The following is an 11,927-nucleotide window of genomic DNA, read 5'->3' as shown; positions in this document are numbered from 1 at the left end:
TTATTCTGGTTTTATTTATACTTTTTCTCCGCCGTCATCAACTTGAAACTCTAATTTTTGCGTTTTACATCATTCATATTATTTTAATTTTCTAATTAATAAATACAAAATTTATTCATAATAAATATTCATGATGAATAATAATTCTATTTTGGATGGCGATTAAAAATATACTTTTTAATTTTTTGATGAAATAAAAACTGTTTCCCGAGACATGGGGATGCTGAATAAGAATAAAAAAAGGTTATCCAGTTCTCAGAAAATCAAAATTTAAGATCACGATATCACAGTATGATAGATATTTTTCTGCAAAAAATAAGAAAAAAAATCGTTTCTGTTCATTTAATGATAATAATTTTTAGAAATTTTAATGTTAAAAGCTAGTAAAAATTTATTTTTACGTTAAAATTTTATCAATTTTATTTTCTTTTTTTTATCTAAAAATGAGATTTTAAAAATCCTTTTTATACAATGTTTCCTCAAATTTCAAAGAATTTTTTATGCAATAAACATCTTTCATAAAAATGTTGCTTATCAAGTTTGAAGTTTCTCAGATTTGAAAAACGCGCCAAGATTGTCGATAACTTTCGATTTTTTTCGATAGTTGTCAATTTAAAAAAAGTGAGGTTATGTCTCACTAATCACGTGAATTTTATTTCAAAAATGACTAAATAAGATTTAGCCGATTTTCTTATTCGTGAAATAATTAATGACAAATTAATAATAAATCATTTATTTTTTTAACTGTGAGAACAATGGAGGCAAATAATTTACTTGAAAGTTACCTTTTAAAGAATTATGTTGACGATCATGGTACGTAAACACTTCTTCTTTTCGATGCAAATAATACTATTTGTTCAATTAAAATTTCACCTATTTATCAAAATACTTGACTGTCTGCACTATTTTTTACTTTTAATTATCAACATTTAATAAAAAATTGTAAGATTTTCAAGTAGCAATAAACATAACCTGAAAATGTTTTTTAAGTAAATGCTGAGATTTTAATGAAAGGAAAAAGAGTGTCAATAAATTATATGTAATAATAAAAATATATAACGGTAAAACTAAACGCTAGAACCTTAAAATAGAATATAATACAACTGATCAATTGTTCAATAAAAATTCAAACTGCATCTTAGTCAAAATGTACCTTTGTTTTAGATTTTGAATTGCCTTCTTATTTAAAGGGAGTTTTTGAAGGAAAATACGAAACAGTGTTTCAAACGGAAGATTCTTCATCCCTTAGAAAATTAATTTTAAACGTCGAAGATAGGGACTTTGAAAAAGCAATAATCGCAGTCTTAACATCAGAGCCAATCAAATATTTAGAATGGTTTGCAACAGGAATATCTTCCCTGCTTTATTTTATTCAACACAATTGGACGGGTCCTCAGTCTCAAAGCAACACTGATTTTTTCTCACGTATACGCGAAAAATGTTTAGAAGATTTATCATTAGACGTCGAATGCAATGAAAATATGATCAAGCCAGAATTTTTATATCTTGCTAAGATAATTTTCTCTAGCAAAGAATTACAGAACATTTTCGAATCTTCTAAGTGGTGGCTTCTCAGAGCAAACTTCGTCCATCAACTAATTCTGGAAGAAATTTCAACACCAATATTCGAAGAATCTGAAAAATTGATTGCAGATATTTCTCAGTCGAGTCTTTTAGAGAATTCTTGGCTCAAAACACTTTTTCACTTGGAAGTAGCACATTTTTATTTGTATTATAAACGCATCCAGAGTTCAGATAAGCATTTGGAAATTGCTGAAAATAGTGCAAAGTTGAAATTGGAATTGACAGGTGTTATGGGAACTCGTACGAAAGATCAACAATTCGAAAACGCTCAATTATTTTTGAAAGTTGAGGTCGGAAAAGATTTATTTTCATCGAGAATTTGCGATGATATGCCAGTTGCTCTGAGTTTAAACGATGATGTGAGATTGGAGAAAATAAAGATTTCGGAGGAGGTGGAGAATGTAGAGTTGGGTTGCCTGGAGGAAGCAGTTATCCTGACTAAATTGTGAGATTATTTTATTGCTTTTCTCAGGCTATATTCTATGGAAATTTTAATGCTGCCCGATCGGCGATTCAGCTTCCTGATTGCTAATCAGGACTCGTAGATATATATTGCGTAATAATTAAGTTTTACAATTAATCTCAGTTAATATAATTCTAAAATTTTTCTATTGAATTTTCAATGTAAAAAATATGAATTCTCAACAAAAAAATGTTCAACTTTTACGTATGTAGTTAAATTTTTATTCAAAAAATATCTGTTTTCAACAAATTAATTAAACTTTCAAAGAAAGAGATAAATTTCCAGCTAAAAATATAAATCTTCAACAAAAAAAGTGTTTTTTTTTTTAAGCAAAGTGATTTAACAATAGTTGAACTAGGATAACTTTTTAATCTAATTGTTGAATTTTCAATCAAATAGTTGCATTTGTATCCAAGAAAGATGACATTTTTACTGAAATAAAGTACTTTTTACGTTAAAAAGACAAATTTTTAACAACAAAAATAATTTAATTTCCATCCAGAAAAGATTTTAGATGGTTTTTAACTCAAAAATATTAATTTTAATCAAAAAGTCAATTTTGTACGAAAATAGGTTAATTTCTTAGTTAAAAAGACGAATTAAACAAAATTAATTTTCGTCCAGAAAGGATTTCGGTTGCCTTTTTAACTCAAAAATAATTATGAATTTTAATTTAAAATAGTAAGTTTTCTACGACAATAGATCCAATTTTCAATAAAAAAAATTTTTGAAAAAATAGTTGAAATTTCAGCCAGAAAATATTTCAGTTGACGTTTATGAATTTGTTCCAAAAGATAATTTTCTACGAAAATGTATGAATTGTTAACCCATAATGATCAATTTTAAACAAAACAATTGCATATTCAATCGTTTCTAAGATAATTGTTGAATTTTGAATCAAGTAGGTTCGTTTTTATCAAAAAAGCTGCAATTTCTACGAAAATAGATGAATTTTTAAATTAAAAAGATAAATTAAGAAAAAAAAAGAATAGAGTTTTTGTCCAGAAAAGATTTGGGTTGCCTTTTTAACTAATATAAATGAATTTTTAAATTAAAAAGACAAATTTTCAAAAAATAGTTCAAATTTCAGCCAAAAAAGATTTCAGTTGACGTTTTAACGCCAAAATATGAATTTTATTCCAAAAGTAAATTTTCTACAGATATTTATGAATTTTTACCCTAGAATGATGAATTTTAAACAAAACAGTTGAATATTCAACCAAAAAGCATGACTTTTTAACGAAAATGTTGAATTTTTAATCAAATAGTTGCATTTATATTCAAGAAAGATCAAATTTCTACTAAAATAAATGACTTTTTACAATAAAGACAAATTTTCAAAAAATAGTTGAATTTTCACTCAGAAAAGATTTCAGATTACTTTTCATCTCCAAAATATGAATTTTAATCAAAAAGTATGTTTTCTACGAAAATAAATGACTTTTTCAATGAGAAAGGAAAATTTTCAAACAAATAGTTGAATTTCCACCCAGAAAATATTTCAGTTGTTTTTTCAACTCCAAATTATGAATTATAAGTAAAAAAATCAATTTTCTACGAAAATAGATGGCTTTTTCAGTTAAAAAGACAAATTTTCGAACAGATAATTGAATTTTCAACCAAACAGTTGTATTTTTATCCAAAAAGATACAATTTCCAGTCAAATAGATGAATTTTTAAATTAAGAAGACAAATTTTTAAAAAATTTCAGCTAGCAAAGATTTCATTTGGCGTTTCAACGACAAAATAGGAATTTTATTTCAAAAGTAAATTTTCTAAGAAAATATATTAATTTTTAACACAGAATGATGAATTTTCAACAAAACAGTTTTCTTGGCTCGTAAAGTTAAATTCATATTACATTTCTGTGTAATTCTGCGCGTTACTTATTTCATTTGCGAATTTACAAAAATTACGTACATGAATAAATACCGCCCCCCCACATCTAAATAAGCCCCCCCCCCAGATCTGTTACGGAATTAATGATTCAGTTTTACAAATAATCTATTTTTCTTAATTCATTATTTCATATTTTTATTAAAAATTACCCAGGACCTGAAATCGATTTTTAAGTTGGCCCTTTTAATTAACACTGTCCCTTAAACTACACCCTGCATTTGTTAATTTATTATTTTTTAAGCGTTTAATACGTATTTCAATAAAGATGATTTTAAATAAAAATTGTAACAAAACTTTTAAAGTTTATGATAATATACATTATTATAGTTTACAGCTTAAAGTTTCACAACCGAAACACGATCTCACCACTGAGGAAATTACAACTTACATTGCAGTAAGTGCAGACTTTTCTCCTTTCACAGAATTACGATAAAATTGTTAAAATATTTATAATTTCAGAGAGTGATCGAAAGCACGAAGAACTGGGCTTTGAAAATATCATCATTGTATCAACGAAGCATGTTGGAGGCGAACCACAAGAGAACGATCGAGCGATCGCTAGTACAAATCGAATATTTAATTGACCAGTTGAATGATGAAAAAGTTGAGGTTTCGCATCGGATGGATATGTTTTTCGTTAGTGGTATGAAACCCATGTGGGCTTTCAGAGAAGCTCTTGCCGATCAGAAACTCAACCTGGGACTCGTGAAAGGAGCTCTCGATCTTTACATAAATCTTCATCTATGGGAAGATGTTATCCTTTGCTACACGATCCTGAATTTGAAGTCAAAGGTAATTATTTATTCTTATCTTCTCTTTAAGTAATTTCTTATTTTATAGAATCTTTTTTAATTATCTTTAATTTTTAGGCTGCCGAGATCATAAGACAAGAGATCGATAAGAAACCCACAGTGAAGTTGTGGTGTTTACTGGGAGATGCAACAAACGAGGAAGAACATTATGAAACAGCTTGGAAATTGTCTGAGGAAAAGAGTAGTCGTGCACAAAGACATTGGGGGATGTTTCACTTCCATCAGAAAAACGTAAGTTTAGAGCTTTATTAAAGACACAATATTGTCAATTTTCAGATTTCAAAATTTCCTGGTTTTAAATAATTCATAGATTTCAAAATTTTCGTTTTTTAAAGACTAATTTTTAATTGAAATTGATTTACAGTACAAAGAAGCAGTGCCGCATTTAAAACAATCTGTGGAGTTAAACAACATTCAAGAAGGTGTTTGGTCGAGACTTGGGTTTGCTTGTTTAGAGATTGAAGATTGGAAATTGGCAGCAACGGCCTACAGAAGATACTGCGATTTAGAACAATCGGTTCGTTTCATTTTCTGAATTTTCCAAGTATTTAATTAATTAATTCTAATTTGCTATATTTTTCGATATTTATTGTAGGATTTCGAGGTCTGGAACAATTTGGCAAAAGCCTACATAAAATTAGGCGATAAACCAAGAGCTTATCGAGCTCTCCAGGACGCAATCAGGTGTAATTATGATCGTTGGGAGGTTTGGGATAATTTAATGGTAGTCAGCATTGACTTGGGTCGATTTCCCGAAGTGATTCGTTGCTATCACCGCATTTTAGAATTAAAAAGCCAACACTTGGACATTCAGATTCTCCGTATTTTAACAAAAGCTATTACCAATGATATCAAAGACAACGAGGGAAATTCCTCGAGAAAGGTTCTGCCAAAAGCCTTGGAACTTTTTGGTCGAATTACCTCTTCCATGTCTAACGATTCTGAAGTATGGACACTCTATGCAGAGTTAAATGCTTTAAGTGAAAACGAACTTAGTAATCAAAAAACAGCACAGTATTTGCAGAGAGCCTACCGTGCTGCCGTTTCTGATCCAAAATGGTTTCAAAGAGTTGAATCGACGCAAACCGTTTTGGAAATGTGTGTTAAATTGGCACAAGCTAATGAGCATTGTTCTCGAAATTGCTCGACTGCGCAAAAAAGAGCGATGCTTGGAAGTGCCAAATTGTCACTTCAATCTGTTGTTAGGAAAGTTAAGGATCAAGAATTGAGTGAGCAAGTTGAAATTGTAGATAGGTTGCAAATGGTTGAAGAAAGGTTGACAGTCATCTCGGAGGAGTTGGAGAAAATTAAAGATTTATAAAGATGTTTATTCTTTCTTTCTTAATGAAAATACAAAATATGATTGCACAGAAATATTAGAGTATTATTATTATAGAGAAAATTGATCACTTTAGAAGTGATTTAAGTATGTATTATAACTTATGGATCATAAAAAAAAAGGTAGTCAAGGCCGAGCGGGGCCTGGCGTCGTCAGGGTACTTTTTTTTTTAACGCCGGCGGCGTCATGCCATTTTTCTTGTCACGCGGAAAAGTGTTCCTGTTATGAGGCATCCATAAACTACATTATCAATTTCGGGCTTTTTTTACCTCCCTCTCCCGAAAGTAGCATAGCCTTTGGCTAAAGGCGGATTTTACATTTATAAAATCTTTTAAATAAAATTAAAGTAGATATATTGAATTCAATAGGAAACACTTTAAAGTAAAAGAGATGAGTTTTCCAAAAAACAGTTAAAGATTTAACCAAATAGTACAAATTTCAAGCCAAAAAGACAAATTTTTCAGAAGACAGTTGAATTTTTAATAAAAAAGTTACTTTTTAACCAGGAAAGATAAATTTTCAAACAAGAAGGATGACTTCCTCACTATAAAAGGTCAATATTTAATCCGAAAAGATACATTTTTAACAGCATAATTGAATTTTGCAAAAATATTTAGATTAAAAAAAAATAGTTTCAATTCTAATATTAGAATTTTAAAGAAAAAAATACCATTTTTTTGGATGACGGTTGAATTTTAATCAAAAAAATTAATTTTCAACTAAGAAAGATGGCTTTTCTACCACGAAAATTGAAGTTTAAAAAAAGTGTAAAGTTTTTAAGTTAAAAAGTTGAATGTGTAGAAAACAATGGACTTAAATAGGAAAAGACGAATTCTTTTGAATATAGTTGAATTCTCAACCAAAAAGTTAAACGTTCAACAATAAAAAAATCGTTCTGTCCAAAAAGAAGAGTTCTCCAAAAAATAGTTAAAGATTTAACCAAATAGTAAATTTTTCAGGACAAAAAGATTAATGTTTTCGAAGCCAATTGAATTTTAAATAAAAAAGTTACTTTTTAACCAAGAAGGATGACTTCTACAAAAAAAATATCTACCCAACGAGATGAATTTATAACACAAAAATACGAATTAAAAAAATATTAATTTTCAATCAATAATTTGCATTAACAACCAAAAAGAAGAAATTTCCAGTAGAAGAGATGAGTTTTAAAAAATAGCTAAAGATTTAGCCGAATAGTAAAATTTCCAAGACAAAATTTAAATTTTTCTGAAGACAATTAAATTTTCAATCAAAAAGTTACTTTTCAACCAAGAAAGATACATTTTCTAATTAGATTTTTTAAAATAATTTAATTTCAAATGTTTGAAATTTTAAGACAAAAAGAGAAATTTTTCAAATGACAGTTGAATTTTCATAAAAAAAGTGCATTTTAAAACAAAAAAAATGATTTTTCTACCAAGAAAACGGAATTTTCAACGAATTTGTAAAGTTTTTAATCTAAAAAGTCGAATGTTTTAGAAAACAGTGGACTTTTAAATAGCAAAAGATGAATTTTTAACAAAAAAGATCATTTTTCAAGCAAGAAATATAAACTTTTAACAAGATAGTTTCTATGAAATAGTTGGATTTTTAACCAAATAGTAAAATATTCGATCAAATTGTTGAATTTTCAAGCCAAAATGATTAATTTTCTTCTAAATAATAGAATGTTTAACATAAAAGTTAATTTAAAAGCAAATAGTTGAACTTTAACTATAATTATGAATCCTTATTAATAAAAAAATAATTTTTTACAAAGCAGTTCAACCCTAAGTCAAATTATCGACTTTTCAAAAAAAAAAATTAATCTCGTACGAAGCATGTAACAGCTGATGTGCCAACCAATCACATTTTTAATCAAAAAGGGTCAACTTTTAACCAAGAAGATTATATTTTTAACAAGAAAGACGAATTTTCAACAAAATACACGAATTTACAAACAAAAAAATAAACTTTTAATTAAAAAGAGAAGTTTTTAACCAAACAGTTTAATTTTTAGCTGAAAAAGATATATTTTTAACCAAAAATGAAATAGTTTACTTGTCAGTTCAAACATTTATTTTCAACCAAATAATAGACTTTTCAATAAAAAAATTAATTTTTTCCCAAAAATATAGTTGTCTTTCCCTGTTCGGTTCAAGTTTTGAATGTTATCTAAGTTCGTAAAGTTATTTCCACTTATAACACCTCCGCCACCCTTCAAAATGATAACGTAGTTTATGGAATGTACCGCCAGGCCACTTTTTCTTTTAGAACTACATTAGAGTTTCTCCTATTGCAATTCTACCATCGAAATAATATTCGGTATAAAACTGCATTAAAAATGCGCCACCGAGTTCCCAAAGAGACTCAAGCTCTGATGGTATAAAAGGAGAGAGACATACTTCCACACTTCCAATATTCATCTAAAAATGAAAAATTCAATTGGTAAAACATCAAAGGGGACACGCTTAGGGAACAACTTAAAGAATTTCGTTTCAAGTTAAATTCAAAATTAGAATCAAATAAAAAATTTAATGTTTATAATTACCCGTTGAACGTAATATTTCGATTCAATAGTGAAATCGCGATTCTTAATCATGAAATGCACTTGAGGTAGTTTTGCATATTCTCTGCATTTAACCTGGAAAATATGTGCGAGAATATTAATAAATGAAAGTTAGGGATTTAACAGAAATTTTGTCTCAACCTACAACGTATCTTCCAAACGAAGGTGAAATATCTTTGGCATTGAGTAAAGTATTTATTTGCTCAATTAATTGTCGGGGTCCTCTTATCACATTCGTGCTCGAATCCATAATTGCGCTAACGTTTTCCGTAATGAAGAAAGTTTTCATTTTACTCTCAACAGTAATACTGAAAATTTGATAATGTTACATTTTTAATAATCAATAAATAATTGTACCTTAGATTGAAAATATTAATTTTTAACTGAATGTAAAATGATGAATTTACCGATCTAATTGAATTTTCCAGTAGGCTTTTTCAGTAACAGGTACAAAAGTTAGTTGCCCTTTAACGTGTCTTCGTTCCGTACCTCCAAGAATTAGTCTGCCAGCTTTTTCCGTCGTTTCGTCTCTGGAATAAGATTAAAATTAATCAAAACTGGTTCTTAGCACATTTAGAAGGTAATAGAGAAATTTGATAAAAACTCTCGTTTTTTAAATTCACCTGTTCATGTAAAATGTGAATACGTTTTCATTAATGATTCCTTGTTTTCGCATATTATAGAAAAATGGGATAGTGTTACTTAAATGACTTAGAGTTGGAAATCCTAGACCGATTATTCCATCAGCTTTTGCCGTGATGAAAGCTTTGAGCGACATGTGTGTCATTTCAATGAATGTTTGATTTTCCACTTTTTTATGAGGTAACTATAGAATAAATTAATTCGTAGCTTAAATATTTTTGAAATATTTATAAGACGTTTAAAGTCATTAGTGTTAATATTTTTAAATTGCAGGATTATAAAATTTCAGGCCTCACAGTCCCTATGGGATAAAATATAGGGACCAAAGTGTACTTTCAATCACGCTCATAGGGTATTTTTCCGCGCTTAAGAGTTAAAAATTAAGGATAAATTCATAAGAATTAAATTAAATTGGGAAAAACAATTTTAATACCATTAATTTCCGTGCAATTGGAACGAGAATTCGATGAAATTAATAAAAATTTTAATTGATTTTTAAAAAATCAAAATAAATTGAAAAACAGTTATTAACAATTAAAAACCCTTTATTGAATTCGGTAACATTTAAATTCGATAAGAAAAATTCCACAGAATTCAACAGAATTTGATTAAATGCCAAAGAATTTAAGGTGAGGTTAAAATAATTTAGAAGCAATCAAATAAAAATTTTAAAATTTTAAAAAATCCATTCATTTAAATGGAATTGAAAATTCTAAAAAAATTCAAGAGAATTAAAAATTCCAAGATTTTGAAACCCTACTAATATCAAACAAAAGAAGTGACTAATGACGACAAAACAATTTAAGTTAAATTTCAAAGAATTTAAAATTTAAAAAGCAATCAAAAGTGAATTAAATTTTTTTTAACAAATTCATTGAATTTAGTAGACTTAAGTAGATTTAGAATTATTAAAAAATATATAGAAGATATTGCAGGATAAAATAATAATCAAATTCAGGGCGAATTCTATATGAATTGCAAAAAATATTTAACAATTTCTTCAAATCTTTGAAATCCTAAGAAATTCCTAACTTCTTGTAAATAATTATTTATGGGTTTCAAATCAATTATAATTGATTTGAAATCCATTAAAATATTAAAATCGCTTAAAATTATTAACTCCCTCGGAAATTCCTTGAAATTGTTTATATTTCTTGAGAAATTTCTGGGAATCTTACTATCTTTGATATCTTTTGAAATATTTCCAACCTTTGACATCCCATTCAATTACTGAAATAAATTAAAAATTTCTTTGTAAGCTCTTAAGAATGCCAAGGAATTTGAAAAAATACTTTAAAATAGTTCATATTCTTTGTTAATTTTAGGAATTAATCCTGAGGAACAATTCAATGAAACTGAAACATTCGAAAAAATGGATTGAATTAAGTAAAATGGAGTAAATTTAAAAGAATTCAAATGAAATTAATAAGAATTTAGGGTGGATTACAAAAACTAATTACAAATTTATTAAAAGATTCACTGAATATTATAAAATATCGTGAAATTTTATGAGGATATTTCTCAAAATCTTGCAAAATATATTTAAATACATTGTGAGCCTTAAAATTCTTTAAAATCATTGAAATCCTCGAAAATATTATAAATCCTGTGAATTCTTTTAAAATATCTTAAAATCTGTAAAGTCCTTTCATATCTTCCGAAATTCTAGAAAATGCATTATCCTAAAATATTTCAAGCGTTCTTAAATCTCTTCAAATTAATGAAACTAATGAAAAAATTCATGAAAATTAATGGATCTTTTCAAATTCCTAAAATATGTCAAATTGAAAGCTCTTGAAAATGTCTTGGAAGTTTTAAAAATACCCTAACACCTTAAAAATCCCTTCAAATGTTTGAAATTTATTAAAAATTTCTGGGCTACAAATAGGGTACCAAGACGACCAAATATTGAAAAAAGGGTACTTTAGGGATCTTAATTGAATATAGCATACACTAGAGGATATAGGAACCGGTCTGTGAGGCCTGATTAAATCTACAAATTTAAAAATATTTATCTTACGTGAAAATCGTCTCTTGATAAAAATCCCAAAAGGGAAAAAGTGTTCGCCGTTATGTTTACAGGTGTTCCAACCGCTTGATAAGTGGAAGATTGTGTACTGTCATATCTAGTGTGAATTCCTAAAAATTGAAAAAGGGTATTTTTTAATTTTAAACAAAATACTTTTCGCAGTTGGAAATTATTTGATTAAATTAATAAATTCTCACTGCAAGCAATTTCTGAAAAGCTGCATCGTTCTGAAGGAAGCCAGGAATCTCCCCAAGTTGTATCGAAGACAACTTTAAATTCTTTTGCAGGATGACCGATGCTTATTTTGCCGTAATATTCAGACTACAAAATAATACTTTTTAAAAAGTGATGTACCTTTTAGATATAGTATTTAAAATTCATAAATTGAAATAATGGGAAATATCATTTCGAATTTAGGTATACGTACATTCATGAATTTATAAAGCACGACCGATTCATTCGTAATGGGAGCCACTTCTGCATATTTTGTATAGTTTCTCGATTCAGCTGGAGATTGTTCGTAAATGTCAAATCTAAAATCCAATTTTTATTTGGATAATAGGGAAAAATATTCGAAAAAGTAATATCAAAATTATATTGCATGACTTTCA

General features: G+C 27.8%; 2 protein-coding genes across 2 annotated transcripts in view; one reads left to right on the top strand and one right to left on the bottom strand.

The window, feature by feature from the left end:
• Positions 1–637: 637 nt before the first annotated feature.
• Positions 638–6,519, top strand: LOC117168170 (tetratricopeptide repeat protein 27). The gene is made up of 7 exons (XM_033353610.1): positions 638–813; positions 1,165–2,029; positions 4,274–4,340; positions 4,406–4,738; positions 4,816–4,989; positions 5,123–5,275; positions 5,354–6,519. Exons 1-7 carry the CDS (start codon positions 756–758, stop codon positions 6,077–6,079), a joined length of 2,376 nt encoding a protein of 791 aa, XP_033209501.1. The 5' UTR covers positions 638–755; the 3' UTR covers positions 6,080–6,519.
• A 1,625-nt stretch (positions 6,520–8,144) lies between these two features.
• LOC117167227 (cathepsin D-like) overlaps positions 8,145–11,927 on the bottom strand; it is a 5,018-nt gene continuing 1,235 nt past the window's right edge. Inside the window, exons 2-9 of the mRNA XM_033352004.1 lie at positions 11,744–11,849; positions 11,514–11,637; positions 11,308–11,426; positions 9,269–9,471; positions 9,053–9,175; positions 8,791–8,953; positions 8,628–8,720; positions 8,145–8,502 (exon numbers count right to left, since the gene is read on the bottom strand). Of these exons, the coding sequence (XP_033207895.1) occupies positions 8,353–8,502; positions 8,628–8,720; positions 8,791–8,953; positions 9,053–9,175; positions 9,269–9,471; positions 11,308–11,426; positions 11,514–11,637; positions 11,744–11,849 (1,081 nt within the window). The 3' untranslated portion in view covers positions 8,145–8,352. The remainder of the gene's footprint in view (positions 8,503–8,627; positions 8,721–8,790; positions 8,954–9,052; positions 9,176–9,268; positions 9,472–11,307; positions 11,427–11,513; positions 11,638–11,743; positions 11,850–11,927) is intronic.

The sequence above is a fragment of the Belonocnema kinseyi genome, chromosome 2 (genome assembly GCF_010883055.1).
Source record: "Belonocnema kinseyi isolate 2016_QV_RU_SX_M_011 chromosome 2, B_treatae_v1, whole genome shotgun sequence".
Lineage (NCBI taxonomy): Eukaryota > Metazoa > Arthropoda > Insecta > Hymenoptera > Cynipidae > Belonocnema > Belonocnema kinseyi.
This window is presented reverse-complemented; position numbering and strand designations above follow the sequence as displayed.